The sequence below is a fragment of the Coccinella septempunctata genome, chromosome 7 (genome assembly GCF_907165205.1).
Source record: "Coccinella septempunctata chromosome 7, icCocSept1.1, whole genome shotgun sequence".
Classification (NCBI taxonomy): Eukaryota; Metazoa; Arthropoda; class Insecta; order Coleoptera; family Coccinellidae; genus Coccinella; species Coccinella septempunctata.
The window spans coordinates 7,864,844-7,884,293 of NC_058195.1; the positions used below are offsets into that span (position 1 = coordinate 7,864,844).

The 19,450-nt window shown below is 40.3% G+C and overlaps 1 protein-coding gene across 1 annotated transcript; it reads left to right on the top strand.

Annotated features, from left to right (window-relative positions):
* The first annotated feature begins 755 nt into the window (after nt 1-755).
* On the top strand, nt 756-18,209 carry LOC123317606 (centrosomal protein of 131 kDa). Its single transcript, XM_044904209.1, has 15 exons — nt 756-965; nt 1,040-1,165; nt 1,758-1,884; nt 2,387-3,064; nt 3,142-3,759; nt 3,815-3,964; nt 4,117-4,447; nt 6,825-6,953; nt 7,786-8,227; nt 8,274-8,491; nt 11,188-11,359; nt 11,415-11,659; nt 12,494-12,665; nt 14,947-15,089; nt 17,894-18,209. The coding sequence occupies exons 1-15, from the start codon at nt 873-875 to the stop codon at nt 18,027-18,029; spliced, it is 3,780 nt and encodes a 1,259-aa protein (XP_044760144.1). The 5' UTR covers nt 756-872; the 3' UTR covers nt 18,030-18,209.
* Nucleotides 18,210-19,450: the final 1,241 nt, after the last annotated feature.

Here is a 19,450-nt window from a genome sequence, read left to right on the forward strand (position 1 = left end):
TTTGTAGGCAAAGAAAACCGAATTGATGAGTCATCACTTATCCGCCTTACAGTCCCAACTTGGTCGCCAATTGTGTCTTCTTGTTTCCATCAATTGAAGATCAACTAAGTGGACAACAAAGAAGCGTTTGAGGCCTTTCAGAAAGCATGTTTCGAGTCTATGAAGGGTGTTTCAATCGTATGCTAATATGTATGAGCAATAAAAAAAATTCCTTAAAAAATTGGATTTATCGTTCTTTTTAGTCTGAATACGTAAATATTCGTTATATGTGTGTTCATTCATATCTTCATATCTGCCATACTTCTAATGAGCATGCATGAAAAGTATTGTTTGCATGCCAAATATATTATTGGAAAACATAAGCCTTCGTTGATTTTGACCGAAAGGTTAACCTTCTTGTGCTCCATTGAGAAGTTATTATCAATTCAAATTAACAAAAGGTCTTCATGACCTGAAAAGTCTACTGCTCAAAATGGATGCAAAATATATTTGTTTATAATGTATTCATTTATGCAATTTTAGGAAATACACTGAATTTTTAATCATCGGATGAACGTTTAGGAATATTTACTCAAATATACACACATAACTTATTTATTTACTCCTGAAGATAGCCACTTAATTCTCAGTTCGAAACGTTTGCCCCACACATTAATATAGAACACTTGCATCTCCAAAGGAAGCTTATTCCTTCAAGAGGTAATGGTGCTTTTGTCTCCTTGGTAACTCAACTAATAACTTAACAAACAAACCCTTTCTGTCACGCCAGAAATACAAACAAACCCGCCATATGAAACTTTTTTTGATAAACTATAGTATGTCTTTGAAAGATCTTATAAAAACGTATTAGTCTCCATATGAATATAATATGAATGAAAGCTACAATTGGATTTTCAGTTCTTCATATAGATATGTCTAGTAGGGGAAGTGAAAACTTGAGCGATTTCAAATTGATGGGAGGGTCGGTAAGTGCCAATAAAGATAATCGAGTGCGAAAAACTGAAAGTTTTGTCACGTTTGACGTTTCGATGATTCGTAGATAAAGCTCAGCGAAAGGCCCCCTAGCAGTTCACATTCTTCCATTTCCAAGAAGTTTTACTTTTCGAAATTTTCTTCAAGGCCCTCGTCAGCTTTTCCTCGTTTATGTTCTGGAGGAAATTCGCAGGTGAGTTCTGGAAAAACCCTTAAAAAGTGAATTCTAGAAAATGAGTTCAGACAAAATTGCCAAATGCAAGAAGAATATCGATTATTTAAATTTTTATATATTGTAAAAAAGTTGAGCAATATTCCTCAACTGAAATTGGCTACTTACAAGTATATTTTCCTTGATTTTGTACTCCAGAGAGGACACTTTTTCATTTTTACGTCATTAATTATTTTTAAGCTCGATGTAGGGGAGAGTTCCTTTGAATTGGACGGCCCATGAACCGGACGCTACAGTTTTTTAAAACACTCGATGGTGATTCGGCATCCTTTACGTAAATCCCATTTTCGCAACAAGGCGAGAGCCACAGGGTCAGCCATTTTACAAGAGATCTCGATCGATGTTGCGAAAATGGGATTTACGTAAGGGATGCTAAATTGTTATCGAGTGTAGAAGAAAACTGTAGCGTCCGGTTCATGGGCTGTCCAGTTCAAAGGAACTCTCCCCTACAAAACTTGACTTTCAAAAAACTTTTTTTCTGAATTCAGAGATTAAACATTTACGTACTTTGTATCGGTTTTTTCGTATCAACATTCATTTTTTCCTTCCAAAGGATGAGAATGTCTCTGTAAGGAATGATCGAAGGCCATTTTCAGCAGATTTTGTGATGGCTAATAATCCATTAATATCTGGAAAATCTAAGGAAACTTTAACAGATGGCAGTTTTGAAAGTATTTATGGTGAGTTTGATTCTAACTCATATTTCTATTCATTTTTCATAAATTCAACATGATCTCAACTATACTCCTGAAGAAACTTTTTCGTGCATGCAGCAATAAAAGAAACTATAAATTCCTGCCTAGATTATTTGAATTTTTTAGTGTGATATATATGTCTAGATACATTTATGTGGTTCACAGTCCTATCATTATTAACTTCTTCAGACTCAAAAGTGATCTACTTCAGAAATGAGATTTCCACACTTTGACTACAAGTTTTTGTAATAAATTAGTTTATTTCTATCGATTAAGGTTTTCGAAAGTTCGAAAGTTTAAGGGAGCAGCTTTGAACTAATGAAATAGTTAGACTTGTGATAAAACCTTTGAAGTCCTTAGTTGATTTCAGTCCTATTGGGTCGAAAATTCATCAGATCTCAGATCAATATCTCATGAAACACTTTTGTTTACCATTACCACTTTCTCCGCAAGGAATTTTTCGAACCATCTCATCGCAAAACTCAAGTTCCAGTAGATTTTCAACTGCCTTCATCGAACCTCTTCAAGGAGCTCATGCAGGAAGATATCGATGAATGGAGAAGTCTCGAAATAGAGAATTCTCTCGAAATGAAGGGAAAAACTCTGTCGGAACACTCCATACCCACGTTGGTAACGAGCGATTCCGAAAGAACAGACATAAGTAAACCTGAAGATAGTTCCACCAGATATAAATCACAAAAAGACGAAGACTTGAAAGGAATGAAGAACAAGGAAACGAAGCAAAATATAGCAGACATCGATAAACCAAACGATAGTCTACTAGATCTAGGAGAATGTCTGAATCAGATCGATGAAACCACGAATGAAAATCCACCAATACAATATAATGAAAAGGATGCGTCTATACCCAGTAAAGATCTTCCAGATGATAAATATATCATGACGCCAGGTTTGACTACTAAACCTCCCTTACCCAGAAAACAATGCCCTTCTCATGCAAGTAGCGATGTGGAAAAGATCAACAGCGATCCAATTTACGATTATTTCGCAATAAAATATAATCTTGAAGCTGGGGCCAGTATTCAGACCATGAGGGAAGTGGCAGAGAGGCCTATATGCGAGGTAATTCCAGAGGAAATGGATGATCACCAACGACTTGGTGATGCTGGGGAAACGGAAGAGTTTGCAAATAGGAATGAATCAGGTAAAAATACCACGACCAAGTGATAGTTTAGAACTATTTAACTCAACTCATCCCAAATGTGTCCATACATGTTGCAGAACATTGCGAGAAAACTAGGAGCCCAACAAAACACACCGACATTAAAAATGACCCCAATTATGATATCGAGAGTTCCTTGAACGACTGGCTCGAGGAAATCGACATGGATAACGTCCATTTGAAAGAATCCGAGACGGATAAATATCTGCAAGAAGTGCGAAAACAGTGCAAGTCTTCGGGGAAAGATGAGAACCTCAACGATCTACCTTTGTTGTCTGAAATCGACATCGACGACCTCTTCAAACTCGACGATGTCGAGGAACAAAAACCTCCAGTACATAAGGACACTCCATCGGTTGTCTCGTCACCATCATCTTCCTCGGTTCATAAAAGAGACACCGACGACAAGACTCGTACGCACAGGAAGAGGCCCGAATCCAGATCGCCAATATCGAAAAAAAATCGAACCACGAAAAATCCCAGCAGCAGGAAATGTTCCGAGGAGAAAAACGAGAAAGAGAAGATCACGATCAAATCGAAATTTACAGGAAAGAAGGTGAACGCTCTAAATTCGCCAGAGCACGATGTACAAGCGATGGAAGATAACGTGGAAACTTGGATCGGGAAAGATGCCGAACACGTCAGGAAAAATAGGCTGGAGTTTTCCGAACTGATAGGTCAGTTTGAGTATTTTCCTCGAGGTTTCGTCTATGTTGAATTTTTTCCTTACAGATTGCGTGGATGATCTGAAGGCGACTACGGAGGTACTCGATAAGAACTTGAAGATTTCTTGTGCTGCGCCCTCTGAAGATATGAAGCAGGAAAATTACGATGATATCGAAACCATCATCGAAGCTCTGGAAAATCAGGATAAAACATCTCGTAAGTATAAGTACAGCCACACATAAAACAGCCAATCTGCAATGTTTCCAGTGGAAGCAGTTCGTTTAGCAAAATTTTCAGCTCCTAATTGTGCTCAACATTCGGCCACAAGCTCGAAGTTGACGTTCTCTCAAATTTCTTCCTTTCTACAGAACAAAACATAAAAACGATGAAGAAGATCGTGACCAGCGAGCTGTCGAACTCTCTGATCCTGAACGAGGACGAAAAAAATTTGGCGTTTAGGAAAAAGGACGAAAAAATCGACTCGCCGACGAAAAGTCCTGGCGTCCAATGCCAAGGAGACGATTCTGGACGGTCCAGTTCCATGGATTGCTCCAGAGAACAGAGGAGTGCGAGAACTCCACGATGTCAACATCATGAACGTCATCAGTCAGAATCCGGAGATGTGTCAAGGATCGGTAGGAGTCAGAGCGCGGAAGGAAGGCACCATTGTGAGTCAATGAGAGGAATAGGAAGTTACAGGTTGGTAGCTCATGCAGCGCTTGGTTGGGGTACTACAAATATCCTTATTTCATCGAGCGAATCGTGTAGTTATAATTTTTTCATAATTACCATCCCTCGAATATTTCATAACCAGTTTCTCCTCCTTATTATGGCTCTTTTTGTGAAGCTAAATGCCTCAAATGTGTGATACCTAGATGCTTTTTAACCGTAACTATGACTATGTTAAGTCGCGAATGTTGGGTTGCCTAACTCGCATTTGCTAGGCGTTTTTTGTCCCGATTGCTGACGACACCCTGCGGTCAATCACAAAACAATAATTTTTTCATCGTCGTTCGCCTCGAAAGGTTTTTATAAAGCAAAGTAATCCTCTGATATATCAGTAAACCAGACTGATGTTGAGTGGAGTGCCTTGTGTTTATCCATCAACCAGTGATAGCCACGAAAATTGTACAGAAGGAATTCCCTCTTTCCCTCTCTTTCGGAACCCCTTTCTGCTATCAGACCAGTGATGATTCGCATAGGTTTCTTCTTCAGCCCATTTGAGTGAATTGAAGTGAATTGTATTCTCACCTGTTCACAATATTATAATTATTATTTGAACCAGGCTCGTTGTAGCACCATTAGCCTTTCGGGAACTGCGACCATGTAGATCTTTTGTTCTCTATCCTACTCATTCATACGAACCCAAGGTCATCAATGGTGTTGATAAAACTGACAACATAACATCCTTAGGGGCCTCAGACGTTACCTCGTGAGTATTCAGGACCGGTTTCCCCATATGAGTGGTTCTTAGGCCCGCCAGCTCTGGAAACTTGCATACCATGTGTTCAGCTGCTTCTGCTTCTGATCTACAGAGCCTACAGCAGTCCCATCATCACCTGAAGCTCAGCTAGTAACAGCTTTAGCAGTTTTCTGGTGTAGGCCGGTGAAATCATCACGAATTTCTTTGACTGAGTAAGACCGGAGGTGTTTCTCCAGAGGGTTAATCTGTTGTTTAACTCCCATTGTTGGACCGCTGCCTTGCATTGGTACTTCCAAGCCCACAGAAAGGCTCCGGTCCAGCACGTATTAACCTTGATGTTTTTTTTGTAAGTTCATCGGCTTTCTCGTTTTCTTCAACACCACAGTGCCCTGGTACCCATAGTAGAGTCACTTTGTCGTCTCTGGCCAGATTACTTTATGGTATTACGGCACTCCCATGTCAACAGAGATCTCTGGCAGTGTGATTCCAGGGACCTCAGCGTGGTCTGGCTGTCCGTGGTGATATGCACACCTTTGAGGTTCATTTCAAGACACTCTTGAGCGCATGCGTAAACAGTCAGTGTCTCGGTCTGTAAAATAGAGGGTTCACTTCCCAGGGCTTCGGAGATCCTCAGTTTAGGTCTATATACGCTAATGCCGGTGCCCCTTTCTGATTTTGATCCATCAGTAAACCACGTGGATGACTTTTTGTCCAAACGATTTACGAAACTTATTGCACTAGGACGGTCAGCTATGACCGTTTCAAAATCGAAAATGGTTTTGCCGTGAGGTTTGAGTCCAGTTGATACAAAACATATATTCGCGATAAATAATCATCAGAAATTGTTCGCAAACCTTTCGCGAATCAATTATTGGTGCCGAAACCCGGGAAATATTGTAGAATTAAAGATCGGTGAGGAGCCCATTTCCTCAAATATGTCAGTTACTGGCTATGACCGAATGCGAAGTTGAGCGTTTACAATGCTCATATAAGTGACAAGCTACGAATCGAGTGACGTAGCTTGTCATTTAGCATTGTATACGCTCAGTTTCGCTCAACTTCGCATTCGGTCAGCCTAACTAAGACTCTTTGTGGAAGCTGAATCTCTCAAATGGGTCATAGTTGCTTTTTGACTCTTTGTGTGAAGCTTAATGCTCTTCGTGAGGAGACAAATTACTTTGCGGGCAGCCAAATCCCTCAAATCGGTCATAGGCACTTTTAAATCGAAACTATGACGATTTGAATGATGCCAAATCCTCTGAGCGTGTCATGGTTCCTTTTTTATCGAAACTATGACTCTTCCTGAAGAGCCAAATATCTCCAATGGGTCATATAGTAACTTCGTCATCCAAATTATGAATCTTCATGCTCCATTGTGTTCAGCGTCTTCAGTCTCCCCCCATTTGGAAATGACAGTGTTTGAGACCGCATATTACAGTAACGATCACCGATTACTTCACCATAGTTAACTCTTGGCCCCTCGATCTGTATTGAAAGCTAGAAACTTCCATTTCCAGCTCAGTCCTATCCAATATAATTATCCTCCATCCTACACCCTATTTTTTTTTTATTTTTTTTTTGGATACCGTATCGGAAGACGAAATTCAAGAATCTCACGTCAACTCGATAACTGGATATTCGCATTCTTTTCAGGGACCTCCTCTCCTACCTAGATGAGGTGGACAAAAAATGCAACGAGACCCTGGAAGTTGCCAAGGAACGCGCACAAACGGCCTCGAAATTGGTCCTGGAATCGTCCGGACTATTCGACACCATACCGAAGTGAGTTTTGGGATGTTTTAATTTAGACACGTAGCCGGTAGAGGATTTTGCTGCCCCGCTGGGAGAATTTCTGGGGTTTTCCACAGGACCCCACGTCGATTTCAGGCTAATTGCTGGTCGGTCGCCGGTCTCAAAGCGAATTTTAACTTATCATTTTCGCGTTTCTCGCATGAACGGTTTCTACGGACTTTGAGGTTGCAAAATCGTTGGAGTGAAAGAAGTTGGAATGTCCTTTTGTCAGATATTGGAAGATATTTGAAGAGTATGTGCTTTGGAACATCTTGTTCCTCAAGATTGAAAAGTCTTTTATATCTTCTACTCAAAAACATAAATTTCATATGAAACTCTTTCGAAATTTAGAGCAAATCACGAGTTCCATTTATTGTAGATCTGGAAAAACTTTCCTATCGTGGAAAATTCTTCTCTATAGTTTAGGAGCAGACCGTTCCTGCATTCAATCCGGCGAAACTTGCGATCTAGCCCGACGCCACTAAACTCTGAAGAGGTCATCAATAAATTGAAGTCTGAGCTGCTACAAATCGAACGAATTAGTTTTATGATGAAGTTCCTGAAGCGGTGTGTGGGTTATTCGGAAAAGTTTACAGACGAATACGGAGTTAAATTGGCCGGATCGTGATAGATACGTCAGCTCCATTGGCGTAGAAGATACACAGGGGTGACTTCCGGTGTGAAAAAGTAGAAATAAAAAGAACGTTGTTAAACAATGTCTCTTCCATTTGCACTGCCTTTTCGATTTCTAGATCATGCTCTATTTGATGTAGACATTGAATTTGATGACAGTTGAAAACAAAGAGCTTTACAAACCTTCCAGAGTTGAGGATCTCGTCACTCACTCCTCCGAAGAGCTATCGTCCTTCGTGATCGACCTTTCGCTCAGAGTAAAGGACAAAACGTCCTGCATCGGCCTGCTTCAGAACGAACTCTCATCCCTCCGGGAAAAACTGCTCAACCAGACCAAACAGGCCGAGGCCAACCTCCGCCAGAAGCTGAAGGAACAGAAGGAGGAAACTGAGAGGATCGCCAGAAGACATCAGAAGTTCATCGACCAGCTGATGGAGGAGAAGAAGACGTTGGCCAGGAAATGCGAGGAGCTGGTCGAGGAGATGCATAACATGGAGGAGAAGTACGTGTCTAACATGCGAGCCGTCGAGCACAGGCACCAGGTGGAGATGCAGAAGATGAAGGATATGCAGGCCGCCAGCGAAAAGTTGAGACGGGAAAGGTGGATTGAGGGGAGGACGCAAAAAATCAAGGTAAATACTAACCATTTGTCGTCCAGTTCTGAAGATCGTTGTTTAGGAGATGGCGGTGAAGAGCATCGAACCAGAGGTCGAGAGGATGGAGAAGAGGCATCAGGAGGAATTGTCGAATCTGAGGATGGTTCATAAGCGTGAAATCGAGGAGCTTGAGCTGAGGGCGGCCAGGAAGCTTCAGGAGCACTCCGAGAACCTGAGGGAGCAGTTGATAGACGATAGAGAGAAGGCTTTGGCACATGAACGAGATGTGATGAGGCTCAGGTATGTGTCACTCGAAAATCTTCATTCGAGTGGTGCTATTCTATTTTCTATTCGTATTTATATATATCGGGTTAAAACGTTCTTCGCCGTCTTCCGATTTCTAATCGCCACTCGGTCCGGTTTCTCCATAGTTCTTCTCCGATCCCTGTATCTCTCATTTCCTTATCGACTCCTTCCCTCCAACTTCTCCTAGTTCTTCCCCTTCTTCTTCGTCCTTGTGGGGTCCATTTGAAGATTTTCTTCGGAATTCTACTGTCGGGCATCCTCTGTACATGCCCGAACCATATCAGTTGTTTTGTTCTGATGTCATCTACGATGTTACCTTTGACACCCATTATTTCTCTTATTCTGTCGTTCCGTACTCTCTCCATTCTTGATTTTCCAGCTGATCTCCGCCAGAAGTCCATCTCTGTTGCCATGAGCATTTTTTCAGTATTTGCTTTTATCGACCATACTTCTGAGCTGTATGTTATCACGCTCTTCACTATTGTGTTGTATATCCTTGTTTTGTTCTCCTTGGATATATTTTTATCCCATAAAACACTATTGAGCATCGAAATCGCCCTCCTTCCAAGAGTATTTCTCTCCCGTATTGCCCCATCGAGAGATCCATCTTTCGATATCCTCAGTCCCAGGTACTTGTACGCATTGCAGTGCTTTATAAACTGAGAGCTTGACAGGGCTAAATTTGGGTCAGAGTTCTCCTGACTTCCGCCGATGCACATGTATTGGGTCTTCTGGATGTTGACTTCTAGCCCCCATTTGGCGTACTCCTCTATTAGTTTGCGCGTCATGTAGTTCAAGTCTTCGACGTCTTGTGCTATTACAATCTGATCATCCGCAAACGAAAGAGTGTAAAGTGTCGTCTTCTCATCCAATGGGACACCCATGTTGCGACATTTGTTCTTCCAACCTTTCAGAGCTCGTTCCAAGTATATCTTGAAAAGTGAAGGGGACAAACAACATCCCTGCTTCAATCCTTTGGTCACTCTGAACCCCGTAGTGAGTCTATTTCCAACTTTAACTTTCGCTCCGTAATTCTCATACAGTGACTTGACAGCTTTGATTATCTCCACGTTGATGTTACTTTCTTGTAAGGTCTCCCAAAGTTTGGTCAAAGGGACACTATCATATGCTTTTTTGAGGTCGACAAAGAGCAAATGTATTTCTTGGTTGAACGATAGTTTCTTCTCAATAAACTGGGTGACCGTGAAGAGATGGTCAATCGTTGATCTTCCCACTCTGAAACCGGCCTGTTCTTCAGCTTCCATTTCACCATATTCTTCCTCTATCCGCTTTTTAAGGATTTTTCCATGGACCCTGCTCAAGGTATTCGAGACGGAGATACCCCGATAATAATCACATCTACTCTTGTCCCCTTTTTTGTGAATTGTTGTTATATAAGATGTTTTCCACTCAGTAGGCACCTTTGACTCATTTATACATCTTCGAAAGAGATTTCTAAGCCTCTCAAACAGCTTGTCTGATCCACACTTTATCAGTTCAGCAGGGATGTTACCAGGTCCAGGGGATCTACCATTTTTCAATGCTCGACTTACATTTATAATCTCTTTTATATCTATTGTTATGGGAGTTCCTTCAGTTGTTATATTCACATCTGCGTACTCTGTAGTTGTGAAGGCTGCTCGATCTTCTTTGAGCATATCTGCGAAGTGCTGATTCCATTCTTTAGGTGTTATAGGTGAAATTATATCTTTATTGGTGTCGCTCCTCATTTTCTTCAGTAGTCTCCAGCTTTCTGTACTCCTTTTTCCACCCAGATACGAATTCAGCCTGAGGCATGTATTTTCCCATTTTTCATTCTTTTTTTGTGCGATCATGTTTCTTACCTTTCTCTGAGCCGTTTTGTATGATTGTCTATCACTAGCACTCCCTGAATTAAGGTATTTTTGGTATTCTCGTCTTTTCATATCTATCTCACCTTCTATTTCGTCATCCCACCAGTATGGTTTCTTTCGTTTGTCCTGTTTATTTTGAGTGCCCAATGCTTCCGATGCCGCTGAGTGTAAGCAAGATTTTATGTGGTTGTATTCTTCTTCAATACTGTCGAAGTTTTTGGTGTTTAGTTTCGTGTCTAGTCGCTGTTTATATAGGAGTCTAATACTATCGTGATCGAATCCTTCCAATTTGTATCGGATATGCGGTATCTTTTCATAACCTTCACCATTATCTATATTTGAGGTAGATTTGTTCGGTTTCTTATCGAACGTCGCAGTTATCCTGGTCTTCAAAAAGTAGTGATCACTTCCACAGGAGATGCCTCTGTTCACTCTCACGTCCTCATACTTCAATCTGGAGTTTTGTCTTGTCACCACATAGTCTATGATACTTTTTAGATTCTTGGTCTTTTGAGTCCATGTGAACTTATGGATGTCGCGGTGTTGGAAAAAACCGTTCAAGATTTTCAGATGGTTCTGTTGACATACAGATATTAATCTTTTACCATTATCGTTTCCTACTGACTCACCAAATTCTCCAACCACACGGTCCCCTTTCCTTCTTCCTACCCTGCCATTGAAGTCACCTAATATGATAAGTTCCCTGGATGTTCCAATTTTTCCTATCTCGTGGTGCAGTTGTTCGAAGAAGATGTCCTTTTCATGTACTGTCTCACCGTCACTTAGAGCGTAAACACCTAACACCGTGACCCTTCCTTCTTTTCTATTCGTTACCAGGTATGAAAAGATGGTGGAATCGGAGGAACGCAACTACCAGGACCAGCGGCGTCGCCTACTCGCCGACCATTCGAACCGGATGGCGGAATGCGAAGAGCGTGAGGCCCAGGCAGCAGCGGAGAAGGAGAGGGCCATCAAGCAGGCCCAGGAAGAATTCGATGAGAAGCTCCAGGTGAGAAACCGACCCCCGGCGCGTTAATTCGTCTTCACTTGATCGTAATTCTCAGGCTGCTATCAGGAGGCACGCGAACGAGATGAAGATAGTCAAGGAGACCGCCGCCATGGAGATGGAGAACTGGAAGAATTCCTTCAGGAAACAGCAGTCGGCCCTGTTGATGGAGAAAGAGACGGCGATCCGTAGGGAGTGCAAGAGGGAGAGGGACAGGGAGATCGAGTTGGTGATCGAGAAATTGGAGAACGAGTCCAACAAGGCTAGGTCGCAGATGGAGCAGACCACCGAGAACAGGATCAAGTAAGGTGTTACTGTTTTTTAGGCTTGTCGGTCTGACATGTCAGTCCCGTTCCCTGTTCCGTCCTACACCAGACAAAGCTTACAGCGGGTGTCGTTGACGATGCTAAGTTTGTGTAGGTTTGGGCGAGTCTATAGTGTCTTATGTGAGCTGGTCGACTCTAGAAGTTTCTAGGTATACAGGTGAGTTGCAGTCTGTTGCATCCTCCTAGTTGAGAAAGGGTGATCAACAGGCACTTGTGACGAGAGATCTTATGGCAGCTTCACTATTGGCCAGGACTTTCATTGACCTTCCTGACTAGTCCCCTCTCATCCAGCTTGAGCACCTGAAGGCCAAAAGAAGAGCACCTGAAGGCTACGTATCTGGTGCCAGACTTTCAATGTTTGTTTTCTATCCAAAATCAATTGTATGATTTCAAAGTTTCATGGCTCCAAATTCAGTCCAATCTCACCCTCCTGTTGCTGTTTTTCGATAAAGTTCCTACCTTCCCAGATTTAGGACGGGATAGCAAATCGAACCATTGTCTGAGGAATTCTTAGGTCTAATATGACAACTGCCACGAGTCTGCAGTGAAATGTCTCTTAGGATTATCTGTATTCATCCAGTTTAATTTCCTTTTTGCTTTCCATTGGAACTTGGTACCATAACTGTTTGAACTGTTTAGAATATAAACGATTGTTGAAGTAATTTTGGTGGAGTTGAATGTCTGGATGATCTATTTGGTGAATGATGATTGACATTTTCGAAATCTACATAGCAAATATCTGCAGCATCCCTGCCATATATTTCTAAGAGTTTTCTCTTCCTTTCATTCACACCAACTTCCGTAACCTCAGGAGGCTGAAGGAAAAATACGAGATGGAGATCAGGGATCTGGAGATGCTGGAGAAGGATGCCCAGACCAAGTATTGCGAATCCAGGTCCAAGCTGTTGGAGTACGAAGAAGTGATTCTCACCCTCAGAAACACGGTCAAACAGCTCGAGCAGCAGCTGACGGAAGAGAAATTGGTGAGTGGGAAAGATGAGTTAGGCAACACTATAATATATCGGTCGCTGAAAAAAAAAAAAAAACGCACAGCGTGATCACGTATGACCGACGCCTGAGTGTAGTACACGGCCGAGCATAAAGCGAAATGTAATTGAATCACTCTTCGTGCTTCCGACGATGCTTTGTGTGTAATTTGACGGGCAAAGGTAACTTTTTTGATGCTTTTTATTTAATTTGAATACGGATCTATGCATTTATGGGTTAGTACAGAGGCGTGCAGTGAAAACGTAGCAGATACTCCATCGCTGTATAAAGGTGGATCTTAGGTTAGGGTACTTAGGCATGCTTTCCTTTGCCAGTATAAGGCAGTTCGGTGATCATTTCGGCGATGAAAAATGATTATCATCGTCTTAAAAACATTCCAGTCTCATCCACACAAAAACTAACATCCTTTTGATGTACCGCGTCTCGACCGAACGCTGGCCGACACCATCAAACCGTTGGAAAGCGTTCGGATGGTTAGGCAAGGTGCATTCGAACTTCGTTGTAGACGAGAGTTCACCATTTGTCCATTTGTAGTAGTTGGGGAGCCGAAGAGGGAAATTCGGGATTTACTCGAGCGTGTCAGATTAATATAAGGATTAAGGGGACATACCCTGGACCCTGAAGAGTATCTCTACAAAAAATTAGACCTGTATATAGGGGGAATTGTCTGGGACATCTTGTCAGAATAGTAAAAAAAAAAAACGATAATTGTACATACTCGAGCGTGTCAGATTAAGATATTTCTGGTTAATTATATGTTGAAAAGTATATATTCTATTAATCTGACAATTAAAGCGTGTCGAACATGTGTGGGAGGGCGCCAAAGTTGCAAAAAAAATTGTGTCACGTGTACATTCTCGAGTACGGTGGCGTTTTTTCTTATTTTGAAGCTAATGATTCAAGAATAACGAACAAAATATAATCCGACAGTTTTAGCAAGCCGAAACAATAAAAATTGGCCATAAAGGTCACAAAAGACAGTTTTTTTGAATTATCTCCTCCCATGGGCTTCAAATCTTTTTCGCATTCATTATAAAAGTGGTAGAGCATAACATTTTCTACAAATTTTGTCCCGAGCAATTTTTTGTACTTTCAAAAGTTTTTGAGATATATGGCGATTAAGGCAAGGTGTTTAGCGATACATGCTGAAGCGAAAATTCACTCGTTGGAAAATAGTACATTCTAAGGTTCAATCAGAGACTAATTTCGAAATTGTCATCATAGAAATACCTTGTTATTTTGACAATTGGATGAATGTAGATTAGACTGGGATTCTACATTGACTTTGCCCTTTCGCATGTGTGGCTAAGCTCCTCGCCATTATCGCCCTCTGACTCGGAAACGGTTGAGAGTAAGTAAAATTGCTTTAGACAAAAGTGTAGAATTTTATTATCTACAACATTCATAATGAGTACAAAAACGATTAGAGGTACAGGCAAGGAAATATTCGGAAAAAAAGCATTTTTATCATCTTCAAAGTGTCAGATTAAGGAAATCCCCCCTGATTAGTGCCAGATTAACGGGTCAACACGTGTACAACACCGAGTTTAACCATCTGTATGAAAATCTGACACGCTCGAGTATGTACAGGTAACGATTTTTTTTACATTTTCAAAGGACCGCTGTGACCTTGCGTCACGTCCAAATTGTTAGTAACTTGAAAAGTAGCTTCCATTGGGCCCAATTAACTTATCCTCCAAAAATCTGACACGCTGGAAATTTTACCATTTTCAACTCTTCAGTACGGCCAGTCCCACCGCGCAAACTGTTAGGTAAGCATGAATTAATTATCAGAGACACGTAGGGCATATACAGCGTCTTAATCTGACACGCTCATGTATATACACCTGACGATTTTTTTTTAATCTTTGAGACCCTGCAGACGCTTTCCCCACCGCTGAAAGTGCATACATCAAAGAACCTTTTTTTCTTTCTACCATCTACCTAATCTTCAAAATCCACTAGGTCGCCACGACGCTCGAGTAAATCCCGATTTAGCATCGTCGGCTCCCCAACTACAGTGCGTAGAATGGATTTCATTGAGCTTTTTCTCCATCGATAGAATAACAAGGCCAGAAATGACTTATCGCCTTACGAAACTTTCTTACCCGCGTGGCCCAGCATAAATTGCCGACCGTTTCACGCCGAGTTGGATTTTAATAACTGCCATCGCCATCTGCCCCGGCGAATTGCTTCCGCGCGCGCCCCCTATACCCAACCCCTTCGACCTCACTGACTTCCGCTTTCGCCCCGCAGAAGCGCAGCAAGTTGGCGTCGGAACGGGAGGAAACGAGGGAGGAGATCCGGAAGGAGTACGAAGATAGGTTGCGCGCCCTCGAAAGGGAGGCGGATGAGCTGCGGAGCTCGGCAGATAAGCAAGTGGAGCAGCTCTATTCCAGGTAAGATTCGCCCCGTATGAACCGCCGAAGCGGTATCGGAAGCGGCGACGCTTCCCCGCGTACCGGCGAAGCAATTAGTTTTTTTTTTCAGGGGGGCTGTGAGGGGGAGGTTCGGCTATCGCCGTCCGACCTTATCGGGAGATGAGAGGGTTCCAGATTTGAATGTGATTAAGATGCCGGCGTATTCTCGCCCTGGAAGTTTTCCGCTTCGATTACGATAATTCGGATTTTAATATCTGCGGTTTGGAATAACGATCGATAGGGATAACCGTTGGGATGTTGGGGTGGGTCCATACTTGTTGGTTCTTAATTAAGAAGGGTCGCAAACTGACAGTTTCTCTTGAAGAAAGTACAAATGTGGAAAAAACACTACTCAAAAAAGTGGATAATTTCTTGGAACATAGATACAAGGAATGGAAAATAAACATTTGTTGTTGTCCAAAGACTGGAGTGAGATAGTTGCTTAGTGTCGCCAATCACAATTGAGATAGTTGAATCTGACATCATTGTCACGTCAATTTTCCGTAAAAAAAGGTAGGAGCTATATAAATTTATTTATTTTACGCCACTGCCGTAGTGTCGCGCTAGACAGAGAAGCATCGAATGTTGGTACCACAACAAATACATTCATAGCACGTCAATTTCCATTCCATGTATTTATGTTCTAAGGATAATTTACGCCCACTTTTTTCCTCTACTTTTTTTTCCGAATCGGCTCGGTTTAAAAGATACAGGCTGTTGAAAAACCATAAAAAAATGTTATTTTTAGTTGTATTTCACGAACGTTTTCATCGAATGAATTGAATTTCGGAATATACGAGGATATATTGAAAAATTCTCAGCCTACCATAGAACCAAACAAAATTTTAATGTGATTATATTTTATTACTCAACGTATTCTCCTCTCAATAGAATACATTTATTACAGCGAACCTGCAACGTCTTTAGACCTTTCATAAAAAAATGTTTTCTTGCTCTGCAAACCAGACCTCCACAGCTTGTATTACCTCCTCGTTGGAAGAAAATTTACGACCTTTTAAACTTTTTTCAGTTGAAGAAAGAGATGATAGTCGGATGGAGCCAAATCTGGTGAATAAGGGGGGTGTGTTCTAGTAATTACCAGAACAAAACCCTAAATCACGAATCAATTGCATGGCAACATGAGATTTATGTGCAGGGGCGTTGTCCTGCAAGAACAAAACACCTTTGTATAACTTTCCGCGTCTTTTCTCTTCAATTTTTTCCCGTAGAGTGGTCAGTTATGTCGAATAGTAATCTCCGGTTATTGTTCAACCATCATCCAAAAAATCAGTCATAATTACTCCATAGCAATCCCAAAAAACTGAAGCAAGAACTTTTCCAGCAGATTTTTGGATACGAAACTTCTTAGGTCTTGGAGAACCAGAATGTCGCCATTCCATCGTTTGTTGCTTTGTTTCTGGATCGTAGAAATGTACCCAAGTCTCATCCATAGTAACAATTCGTGTTAAGAAGTCTATATCGTTTTCAAATCGAGCACAGATCGAACGCGATGCTTCTACCCTTGCACGCTTCTGGTTAACATTCAAACATTTGGGGATCCACTCTGCAGCAATTTTCCTCATGTCCAAATTGACGTGAACTATATGATGAACGCGTTCGTATGAAATATTCAGTCCTTCAGTTATCTGTTTTAGCCCAATTCGAAGGTCTGGTAAAATCATGTCATGAACTGCATCTACTTATATTTTCGAGGACTGACACAGAAACTGGCCTTCCCGATCGGTCTCTTCAATGGAAAATTTACCTCATTTGAAGTTTGCTGTCCAATTTTTCACATTGATCACCAAGAGTTTTAAGCATATCTTTGTAAATCTGCTTACCTCTTATCCCTTTTAAATACAGGTAATTGGTGATGGCTCGATACTCCAATTTTTCGATTTTCACAATTTCTTTTAATTTATTGCGTAACTCTGGTTTACTTTTTTGACCTCACACTTCACAGTGATACCTTTAATGAGTTATTGTTTGTTGCATGGAACTGATCTAGGCAGTAGTTTTTCATTTATTTGAATTATTGAAGATATCGCAGTATTCTTCATATTTTCCCGTATAATGCGCCGTTTTTAGTTGATTTGGTATTCAAAAATCAAAAACCATCTCAAAAATTGAAAATTTTGGTACTTAGACTGAATACAACTCTGTTTCAAAGATCCACAGATGTGTGGTGTCACAGATTGAGCTAATTGTTCTGAAGGTAATTTTGTTTTTCCATGGTTGGCACAGCTCATTATGAAAACTCAAAATATAACTTTATATCAGGCTGAATCGGACAAAATGGTACAGGAAAAAGTGAAGAATCTACTTTTAAAATATAAGACTCACCCTGTGTCTATGAACGGTTAACAATCCCGAAATAGCAACAGTAAGCAAGAGTGCTTTAGAGCGACAACATATTGTATATAAAATAATAAAATGAAGATTCTATCTGGTAGAGACATAAAAAGGTTTTTTCCATTACAAAAACCGTGAGATTTTATATCAGATGGGGCCTCCTTCTAGCTCTTTATAGTACTTTAAAATCTGATTCAAGTGCAAAAAGTACGTTTTCTCCAGAATATTCACTGCAATTTTTGATCAGTGTATTTGTCGCAGCCTCCCTTAGAACTAACGAACCAATAATCTAATAGGCATCTACCAATAATGCGAATTTTTGTCTTACCTCCTAGGAAGGCTGTATAAATCCACCATTAGATGTGCTTAGCAATCCAGATCATATTCCAACTTAAATCACATTTCGATAAAAAAAAGATTAATACTTACAGGGTGCGAGTATCACTAGCAAGAAAAGACGAACTGCTGGCTGAACTTACAAATGACCATAAGGCACTCAAGGAAAAATGTTTGTATTTGGAGAACATGATGGAGCAACAGAGGAAGGAGTACATGATTAGTACATGAGAGGAGTCTGTTTTTCCATTGCTACCAAATCGATGATTATTGAATTGTTGCCAAGACCAGATTTTTGGTGATGGTATTGAAAAGGGATTATACATAAGTTGAAAAAATCAGAAAATATTTTTGCAATGTATTTATAAGAGTTGTAAGTGTATTTTGGATCTACAAATGAAGGAATTTTAATAAAAATAATGGACTTTTCATTTTTCTTATCAATACCTATTCATAGTTCTTTTTAGTAAAATTTTTACTCCTTGCAAATGTTCCCATTCTCTCCAAAAAGAAGATTGACGTGAATCCAAGGAAAAAGGATGGTGGTGGGCAACAATAAAAAACATCATTACATAATAAATTTCTTTAGGGTCTCAGCCATCATAACCACGAAGATATATTATAAGACATGGTAGGTACATTATACATTTACTATTTACAAAATAATTCTTTAGCTATATTTATATTTCAATATCCAAAGTAAAAATCCAACAGAACTTCATTTAAGAGTCAGTTTGTTACTTTTTCAAAATTTTAAAGCAAATTATTGTCTTTCCAACGAGCTTAGCTATATCTCATCACCCAGTATCGTTTTACCTTCCTATGATGAAAAGCAAGAAATACGTGAACAAAAACGATGAGCCATATCTGGAATGAGAGATGAAAAGATCTTCAGTTCGATTCATGAATAACTAACCGTTTCGAACCCTTTGCCATTCTTCAGGTTTCTTGAAACAGTTCGTACGTATAGCAAAATATCGAAACGAGTTTTTTTTTAATCGATGTTTTTCGTCCGTAAGAACTGTTTCGAATATTAATTCTAAAAATACAAAAACTAGCTCGTAGTGACAATTTTGCTCCCTTACATTAGTAGACAGTAGCTTAAGGAAGACATGTTTTGGCATTATAGCCCGCGAACTGTCCTAGTAACAGCTTTTTAAGCTAAATTCAACTAAACTATTCAGTTGTTTCCATCTCGAAACTGGGAATTCAAATGAACAAGAAAATATAAGAAGTTCACAGGAAATTTCCTCCTTGAACTAACAAAATGCATGTTCGATATAAAACAAAACTTTTGAAAAGTAGAAAACATTCCTGGAAAACTAGATCAGAAGTGATAATTTCATAATATGTGTTTGGTTATTTTCTCTGATTTTTATTGCTTCAAAGATATGCTTCGATGAAAATTGAGCGTTTAATTGCAATAAAATATAATTTGTGGGCAAACATCCCCTTTTGTATAAATTTCTTGAAAACATTTCAAACTGAAATGCTTTCGGACTAGTTAGCACTCTTATTTAAGTAAAGCGTATATGGAATATTTCTTATTATGAAACTAACACCACGATAAAAATTAGAAATAATATTCGAATACAAACTTGTATGTACAATTTTCGTTAAATCATCACTCTAGCATTATTTATGCGATATTC